The sequence below is a fragment of the Drosophila ficusphila genome, unplaced genomic scaffold (genome assembly GCF_018152265.1).
Source record: "Drosophila ficusphila isolate 14025-0441.05 unplaced genomic scaffold, ASM1815226v1 contig_414, whole genome shotgun sequence".
In the NCBI taxonomy this organism is placed as follows: domain Eukaryota; kingdom Metazoa; phylum Arthropoda; class Insecta; order Diptera; family Drosophilidae; genus Drosophila; species Drosophila ficusphila.
In genome coordinates this window covers 18422027-18431490 of record NW_025064328.1, presented here as the reverse complement: position 1 = coordinate 18431490, position 9464 = coordinate 18422027, and the positions used below count along the sequence as shown (strand labels likewise).

Below are 9464 nucleotides of genomic sequence, written 5' to 3'. Positions count from 1 at the left end.
GCCGAAATGTCGAGATCTCCGAAAATGTGCTTTTTTACTGCCTTCAACCCCATCCATCGCACAATGCACTTTTAGGGCAGACTTGCAAACGACATTCTCCTACCTCCGATTTATCCAACTGACTCAACCGGTGTCCATATGGGCATGGAAAGGCCCAGTCACGTAGCATGGCGAATATTTTATTCACTTGTATCTCAAAAATTATAAACAATTAAAAGTTATGGTTGTGTTGAGTGAATTGTAATGACTACGGTTAGCCGCGCATGTTGGACATCGGCAACGTGCTCGGTCCTATCCGTCTTGATTGCGCAGGAAACCAAAAGCCTATAGCTTTTTTGACTCCATTTAAAGCCACCTGTGAACATTTGCCTAATATTTTCGCTTAGGCAAAACAATTAAACAACAATTTGTGTTGAATTTCTACATATTTTAGCGTTATCTTATCTGACCTTACTTTTGCCTTGGAATTCTACAGAATTTGCATACAAACATTGTACACTCAGTTAGTTTCTTCCCCACACTCAAACCACAAGTATCTCATCGACTTACTAATGAAAAATTGCAATCGAGTTGACTCACAATCCATATGGCAAATATTTGCGTTTGTTTGTTTAATCAGCCAACCTATAAATAAGTTATTCATTCATTTTTGTCAAAAGAAAGTTCCTTAAGCAGTACGCTGCGAGACGAAACAATAAAGCCGATGGGTTCAGGGTCTACATATCAAGTTCAGGGAAATTTTAATCGAACACTGTTGATTTTCCAATCAATCGTGAGCAAGATTATGAGTTCACGATCCGAATAAGCCCAATATGACAAAACTTACTGTATGTGGCGCTATCCTTATCAGCGATTGGAAAACCCAAAGATCGCTGTTTGCCGGGCTAATATAGATATATATATAAAGTTAAGATAAGACCCCCTAAAAAGTATTTAGGTGCAAGGTAAAAAGTCTCCGTCCCGCATTGCAATTACACATTGTTTTGTTTATTATAATTCATATCTTCCGTTTGTATTTCTTTAAGGCTTACATATTAAAATATATGCTTAGTGTAGGTTTATTATTTATTGTTTCATTTATCCGATTACGATAATTACCAATTATGTTCCGTCCGCCTTAACGCGTCCCTAAGACTTAACTTCGATTTTTTACAGTGTGATATACGTCGCCAAGCGTGCATTGGATGATGTGGGTCGGTTATAAGAGTGTCTGTTCTTGTAGCTGCTTCATGTGTACTAATTTCATTGAATAATTTTGTGTCAAGTTTTTCGTTTGCTAGGCTGTGTGTTTTGGGTTGTCAAACAATTGCAGTCACCTACGCTGGAGATTTCTCTCCCTGTTCGTGTTGGATATCTGTGTTAGCTAGTTTTTGTGCCAGGCACCTACTCCACATTCCTTTTTCGCCCAGACTCCAACTGGAGTCGTAGACCTGTTCTTCATTTACCTGGGCTTGCAGCGGGCTCCGGTTTCTGTATGTACATTCGAAATGTGCTGCCTGCACCAACGCGATTCTGGACAGGAATACCCATACCAGTCCCACGATTGCGACCACGCAAACGCCCACGCCACGTCTGGATTGGAGCCGCTGGTTACGTACGTATTCAAGTGCAACGCTTGCTAGTGCCTAAAACTATCCGTAGTCGTCTATGTTTCGTGTTAATATGTATACAGGTTACACTTAGGCATAAATATTTGTCGTCTAGTTGAATATAAGTTTTTGTATAAGTTGTGTTATTAAAACTCGTGTAATGCATAAAACCAATTGAACGTAACGCTTTAAAACTTGCAACTCATACAGGTTGTTGTTTTAGATGCGACCAAGGCATCGCAAAAATTAACAGATACTCTATATACGTAAATCTATATATGTCTGTATATATATATATTATATAAGGTGTGTGTTCATGTCGGTAACGCTAATCAACTATCATGTGTACAATGCGATTTCTTAGCCGCTAACCTAGGACTAACTAAAATATTACAATTAAGGGAATCGCTAACGACGCTTGCGCCACACTCCGAGGACTCCTCTGGGAGGGATCTACCTGTGTCTCTCCGAGTGCGATGGTGTTCTGCCCTGCGCTGATGGTGTTGCAGCTGGTGGTCTGCTGGTCTGCTGGTCGCTACTAATGTGTTGCTGTTGCACTTGCCACGTATTTACAACCGCTTTCGGTTACTCTGCGCTCAAGTCCGCCTGGTCCTGCTGCTGATCTTCCGGCAACACATTGCGGCACATCTCGTACTTAATCACCTTGCCGTGAAGCTGGCCATCGGGAAGTATTTGCACCTGCACCTGTTGCTGGTCGCCTGTAGCCGCCAGTTGCTGCTGAGCAGAGGCTTCCTGAAAAATGAGTTAGATTTAAATCGAGCCGAGAAGGTCTTTTTTCGTGTCAGCCTCTCGACTTGACGACTTAATATGCAAAATTTATTTTTTACTAAACTAAAGATTACGCTCAGGCAAAAAGGCGGCAAGCAACGTGTTGCAAGTTTCGGGGAAAGGGAAAAAAGAGAGAGAGCACACAAATCATTAAAAGATGATAAGGGAGATACAGGACAGACGCAGGCAGTCGACTAAAATTATCTCTAAGCATACGACAAAAAACAACAACAAAACAGCTAAACAACGGAAGACATACAAAATATCATGATATATAGGAACACTTATAGACAATTAGCGATAATTTTGATATTTCATACACACCTAAACGCGCAAACTGAAGCCTTTGAATGGAATTCGATTTGATACGATACGATTGGATTTTATTCATTGCAGAGTTATGGGTTTCTTTTGATTTATAGATTTGGTGAGAGAACACGCATAGACAGACACACCTTCACATAGGCAGACACACCCGCACACACATCACATCACATCACATCAGATCCGATCGGTGCGGTCCACGGACTTCAATACCTGTCGAATCTGAATACGAACATATAGCTTTAAACGTGAGCGTGTGTGCTTGTGCGAATGGATGTCGCTCGAGTTGGTTTTCGTTTGATTAGGTTTTAACGTTCATTTGTGGTTTTATTTAACTTTTTTTCAGTTTTTCTGTTTCGTTTAATTCTTAGTAAGAAGTAGTTGGTACAACAAGCTGCAAAGTATTGGAAAAGGTAATGCGATTATGTTTCATTGGTTCATTGGTATATATTGGTGGGTTAGATGGGGCGGGCATTGCAGATAGAAGGACACGAAAAACATTTAAACAATTTAATAAGAGTAAGCTAAAACAGATGGCCGCTGCCCGACTGACTGACAAAGCCTTTTGGGGATGCCAATAAGAATCGTTTATTTTGGAATCGGTAACATTGCTTAAATGCTTAGTATTTTACATGAACGATACGGCTGCCTAACTTACTCCCAACTAGAATTAGACTTAACGCTAACTAAGATGTGTAAATCAAAGCATTTAAGAGCAGAGCGGTTCGGATCGGATCCGTTTGGTGACGGAATATAAGGTTATGGATCTGGGTTAACTGGTTATCGGGCTATCGGGCTATCGGAGAGGCACTGGTCTGAGACTGGAGTCTAGCATACCTGTTGCTGCGATATGGCGGGCTTCGTCTCCAGATGCTGGCGCTGGTGCAGCATCAGGTGGTTCTTCTGGAAGAAGGCCTTGCCGCACTCGCACACGTGTGTGCGCACCGTGCATCCACCGTTCGGGTGACGCCGATTGTGCTGCATGAGTCCGTGCTTCGCAGCGAATCCCTTGCCACAACTGGCGCAGAAATGCGATTTCGGCTTGTTGGCCGGCGGTGCGGAGACGATGTGTTGCTGCTGCTGTTGCTGCTGTTGTTGTTGCTGCTGCTGCTGCTGGGCCACGTGCTGCAGGTGCTGCTGTTGGCCGTGCACGGGCATTGTAGGCACCGCGGTGACCACCGCTTGCGGATGGGTCGAGTTGGCGGCCTGCACCAGCGTGGTCTGCGACATCACCTGACCGGTGGACGATATGATCTGCACTGGCACTGGACTCTGGCCCACCAGATTCGGATTGGCCGTTACCACCGTGCCTGGATTCAGGCTGGCCGTGCTCAAGAAGTGTCCCGGCAGCGCGGCGGTCAAGGCACACAGATCTGTCATCAGGCTCTTGTCGCCAGTGTGAAGGCGCAAGTGAAGTGCCAAGGCCTCTCGGCTATTAAACGCACTGCCGCACTCTCTGTAAGCATAAAGTTAAGATAGAGGTAGGGAGATTCCAGCGAATTTTAAACCAAAACTTACCGGCACACAAACTGTGGACGAGCCACACCATTGGCATCCGTTGTGGAGACAGTCAGCAACGTGGAGTTACCCGGATTGCTAACCACGGTTATGGTCTGCGGATGCGTCTGCTGTCCCGACTGATGATGATGGGCCTGTTGCAGCTGCTTGAGTTTTAAATTGAAACCAATCAATCTCTGTCTTTTGAATTTCAGAAAAGCATTATGCCACATACCTGTTGATTAGCTATAATGGTTGCACTGCTCGTATTCGGATTGACGCCATTATGCGCCGTCCTCACATGCTGATGTAATTCGGCCTTGGTAAGGAAACCCTCGCCGCAGCTGACGCAAGGATGCGCCTGCTCACCAGTGTGTACGCGTCTATGAAAGAGTCGTTAATGATTAGATAACGATTAAATAAAGCCAAATATCTAAGCTGACCTCATGTGGGAAACTAGCGTTCGCTTTTGTAGAAACTCCTTGCCGCACACCGTACACGAATGGGGAATCTTGCCGTGAATACGTCCGTGGTTAACCAATTGGAACTTGCGTGGAAACGAGGCTCCGCAATCAGCGCAAACAAATGGATTCAATGAGCCATGAAAGCTGTTTGGGGAGAGAGGCCAGGGGTCAGGCTAGATAAAAATAGTTTTGAAGTAATTTCCAACTCACCGTGAGTGCATAATCAGGTGGTTCTCCTGGGCAAAGCTTTCCCCGCACTCCTCGCAGACATATGGCCGTTCGCCGGCGTGGAACTTGCTGTGCGTCACCAGGTGCCGCTTGAGCGGAAAGGCGCGCCCGCACTCCTGGCAGACAAACGGTCGCTCGCGGCTGTGGACCCGCGAGTGGGTCAGCAGATGGTGCTTAAGGGTGAAGCTCTTCTTACACTCCTGACACTGATAAGGTCTCTCCGTGGAGTGAAGCAGCAGGTGAGTGTTGAGACAGTGCTTGTGCGCGAAGCTCTTGCCGCAGTGGGTGCAGATGTGGGGGCGTTCACCTGTGAAGGAAAGGCAATGATTAGGCCCGCTCCGAAGTTTATAATAATCTGCCAGGAACAAGAACAACCACCTGTGTGCACGCGGGCGTGGGTTGTCAAGTGATGCTTGAGCAGAAAGGACTTGCCGCACTCGTCGCAACTGTACGGGCGTTCCTTCTTGATAGTGGCGTCCGTCTATTTGGAGAAAATCCATTATTCCATTTGCATTAGTTTAATAATTATTTCTCTTACTTCGCTGAAATGCATTGATTCCTGTAGTTCGGTCTTCGGGGACAACTCTAATGTGCCTGGCTCCAACTTTAAGTTGGGTGCGTCGCCTTGCGAGTCCTCGTTATCCTCAAGTCCTTGAATTACTTTCTGTACTTGAACTGAAATACCAGGAAGTATGTCACCTAAGAGTGTTGTTGCACCGCCAACGGAACAAAAGCCAAATGGAATTCAAAGGAAGATACAAAAAAATAGAAAAGAAACAAAAGGAAAAAAAATCAAATATCCGAACAAACTGAATATGCAAATCAAGTTAGGGGGTTCACTGGTTAAATCAAACTTAAAGCTACGTTAGGCAAACCGAACTACTGCAAAATTCTATAGTTACAACTAAAACGTAATGATGCCCACGCAACCGGGTAAAAGCAACCGGAACCGAGAATGTGCCAATATGTCAGGTAGTACACGGTGGTGGTAACTACTTCAATTCAATTTGGGGGACAGGCAGATTGTTGTGTGTGTGGAGGAGTTGGTGGCAGGAGGGACTGGAGCAGGGATAACAAACACAGATTTTAGATGCTTACTTGGTGTCCCGCCGGACGCATGGTGATGGGATCCGTCGGCAGCGGTGATCGTGTGCGTCTGATGGTGGCCGGCAGCGATGGCGCGCTTGATCAGGATCTCGTTGCACTCCTCTTGCGTGAGATGTAGCGCCCCGATCGAGCTAAAGTGCGACTTGGCCGCCGCAGATCCGGCGGTGAGGACCGTCTGTCCGGTCTTGGCATCAACGATGCTGCCGTTCGTCAACGTGTGGTGGTGGGCGAGCCCCGGATCCCCACCAGCAGCGGCTGCAGCTGCTGCAGCGGTAGCCGGATCCACCAGCAGATCTGTTGTTTTAATTCGATGTTTTCATTTCGTTTCGGTTGCAGAAGTTTCGATCAGCCCGCGCCCGCCGCCCGCCAAGTGATGAGGTGAGTGTGAGATGAAGTGATTTTGTGTTTGTGCGGTGCGTTTGGCAAGATGATCGGTGGGTCGGTGGTGGATCAGGTGCAATAGCAATACGGGCAAACACATAAGCACAGTGGGAGTTTTGGAGAAGATGGTGGATTTTGGGGTTCGGTTTTCGGGTTGAATTCAAGGGCGAGCGAGATCGAGCGAGAATTAAAAAAAATATAAAACAAATAATTATAATAAATAATCGGGAGTAGAGAGAGAAAAACAATCGATTAACAGAAAACCCAAAAAATATATAGATAATCACAACACAGTAACAGCAATAACGTGCAACACTGATTTGATTCGAAGGGTTTTTTGATTCGCTTTAAATCGATACACTTACAGTTCTTGTCGAGGCTCAGGACCTGTTGATTGGGATCCTGTTTCTTGACCACCGTCGATGGTCCACCGGCGGTAATTACTCTGCAGTTTAAAAAGGGGAAAATGATCGAAATAAGGCTGTTGTACAGTTACAGCTCAAAACCCACCTCTGAGTTCCAGGCGGAAAGTTTGGATCGTTTACAACAAACATGCGGCGTACGACATTATTTTTGCCGCCAGTGAGGCCCTTGACATCCTTTTGAACAGCCAATGATCCATCCGTCGATAACAAATAGGGCATCTGAAACAAACAGTATTAGTAATGATTGCGGGCTAAATATATATTGTTCTACATATGTACATACATATGTATACATTTGTCTCACTTTATTAACTACATATGTATATTATTACTTTTAAAAACCATCCCAAGAAATATCCAATTGAAAAGATAACATATGCTTAGTATTTTTTTATGACTATGATTTAAATTAAGAAACCCACTTTGAACTAAATGTAAATATTTCACTATTTCTGAAGTGTGAATGAAGCGAACGTTTTGAATAAAGCTTTTGCTGAGTAACTTAAACCTAATGGGCTAGTACAGTTGCTACTCGCTATGCTTGCAGACTGCGCTTGGAGCTAGCGGTTATTGCTTCTAACCGTGCGGTGTTGTTTTTGGCGCTGCTCGCTCTGATTGATAAGCAAAAGCCACGCTAAAACGCTACACCTGCGCAGGCAGCAGTGCGGCAACAGATGATAAACAATGTCAAGACGTGAAGGGGGGTAACGACTAGAGGGGGATGTTTGCAAAAAGCCCGCCTTTTTTACTTCTTCTTGGTATAAGTGCAATTGGACATCGTGACCTGCGAGTGTGTGTGGTGGGCGCCAAAACGGTACGGCAAAAGTAATCAAAACACACGCACGAGAAACGCAACGCACACCAAAGAGCACACGTCATTTCTGGCCGTGTATGCGTGCGTGTACACACACATAAGCACTTGCGGCGAATTCGCCTCTGACGCACACACATAGAGAATCGGGCGCGCAAGTGCGGCGAATTAGACGTGTTTGCAAATGTGTAAGTTACCCGCAAAAAAAAAACAAAAACAATTTCTCCTGCCAATTGCACAATAGAAATTTCTGCCACTCAAAAAAGAAAACAAAACCTACTTTCAACTAGAAAATGTAGAGGGGGAAGCCATAATTATTAATAGAACTAAAATTGGGTTAGCGATACGTAGTCTACGAAAATATCGATTAGCATCGATTGCCTCTGCCAGCTGCCAGACTGCTAAAAATTTCACGACCTTCCCGCTAATTAATTGGGCGGAATTGGATGGGGGAACTTCGACTTTGGCTCTATTTATTTATTTACTTATTTGCCAGGTGCACGGCGTGTTTTTATTTTGGGAATTTCTCTGCACACGGGGCTACATAAATGTGTGTACGCATTCGCTTTACAAATACAAAATTATGAATGTTTACGAATGAAATGGAAACGAAAAAAAACCCTATGGATGTATGGTAAAAGAATTCTAACACATTCGCTCCATTCCCGTATATTCGCATGACAACGCAGTTACATAAAGTGTGATGGCGTATGCATATATACATCGTATGTCTGTATATATGTCGCAGTAGTCGCTCGTTTTTCCACGTATACCGTACGTGAATGCCTGTCGAACCGTATACATACACAGTTCGTTGCCGAAAGCAGCGAGTGTTGGTGAGGCGAATGAGCGAGTGTAACGCAGTGCGTGTGTGCGTTTGTGTGTATGCCACAATACGATTCGGTGTGGGAAAGCAACAGCAACACACACTCTTACGCACTTGGGGGTGGGAAAGGAAGGGGTAAAATCCTGGCAGCTTGCAAAGTTTTACTTAAGGAGTTAGATATTATATTAACTCACCGACTCCCCCGCTGACCGTATAGTTGATGTTGGGCGATATCTCCAGTACCGATTCGGCGGCGCGGCTGCCGTTGTCCGCAAAACCCCAGGTATAGCCGAAGGGCGGCGGATTCTGGGCGGCGCACATTATATTTGGGCAAAGAGAGTGGGGAACGGGGATTTCGGGGGGGACGGAAGAGAAAAAAGCGCAAAATTTCCAAACGCAAATGTAATTGCACTTCTCGCTTGCTTGTGGTATATGTAGGTATGTATGTATGTATTCTAAAGCACGTACAAAATACTAGCCTCCTCTAGTAGTAGTAAGTGGAAATTGGTAATGGTATTTTTGCGGCTGTGTTCGCAGCCAAAATATACACAAATCGTTTTGGGGATTTTTAAGCGCACTTTTACTGTCTATTTCTAGGTTTATTTTTTCCTTTTGGGCTATCGCACTGCGACGAAAACGAAAATCACCGCATTCGTTCGCCGACGACGAGACGGGGGCGAACTACTATATAGACCGAAAAGAAAGTCAAGTTGCTCTGGCTGCGGGCGCCATTTTTTTCCGTCCCTCGGTCTCGGTCTTCTCTTAAAAAAAATCACTTGGCGTTGGGGCACTGGCACTCCATTGATAACACTCTCCGTTTTTTCTTGCGACGTGTGGGCGTGGGTGTGCGTGTGCGTCCATGTGTGTGCACGCGCCCCCGACGATGTGCAGTTTTTTGCAATTAAATTTATAAACAAAACACTCTTTTTCCTTCAATATAATTCACAGACACCACTGAACAAATTCCTTAGTGTTCGTGCTTCTCGTTCTCTGACGCCATCTTGTGTGTGCGCGGCCCAGGGT

The 9464-nt window shown here is 45.2% G+C and overlaps 1 protein-coding gene across 20 annotated transcripts; it reads right to left on the bottom strand.

The window, feature by feature from the left end:
• Positions 1 to 965: 965 nt before the first annotated feature.
• Positions 966 to 9438, bottom strand: LOC108093799 (zinc finger protein 571). Of its 20 annotated transcripts, none has more exons than XM_017194082.2 (12): positions 8636 to 9438; positions 6890 to 7023; positions 6745 to 6824; positions 5990 to 6292; positions 5430 to 5626; positions 5267 to 5372; positions 4874 to 5198; positions 4643 to 4807; positions 4435 to 4582; positions 4221 to 4366; positions 3540 to 4158; positions 966 to 2342 (listed from the first exon to the last, which is right to left on the bottom strand). In XM_017194082.2, the coding sequence occupies exons 2-12, from the start codon at positions 7021 to 7023 to the stop codon at positions 2175 to 2177; spliced, it is 2391 nt and encodes a 796-aa protein (XP_017049571.2). In that variant the 5' UTR covers positions 8636 to 9438; the 3' UTR covers positions 966 to 2174. The 20 variants fall into 20 exon arrangements, with proteins under 20 accessions (XP_017049571.2, XP_017049574.2, XP_017049577.2 ...); XM_017194085.2 differs by having other exon boundaries at positions 4221 to 4363; XM_017194088.2 differs by having other exon boundaries at positions 5430 to 5590.
• Positions 9439 to 9464: the final 26 nt, after the last annotated feature.

What these genes read in the sequence shown, in the direction of transcription:
- LOC108093799 (XM_043207987.1), bottom strand. Translation starts at nt 8,762, where the DNA reads ATGTGCGCCGCCCAGAATCCGCCGCCCTTCGGCTATACCTGGGGTTTT. An exon ending in TGCGTCCGGCGGGACACCAA is followed by an intron (nt 5,591 to 5,989) that starts GTAAGCATCTAA and finishes CAACACTCTTAG; the next exon opens with GTGACATACTTCCTGGTATT. An exon ending in AATCAATGCATTTCAGCGAA is followed by an intron (nt 5,373 to 5,429) that starts GTAAGAGAAATA and finishes TTCTCCAAATAG; the next exon opens with ACGGACGCCACTATCAAGAA.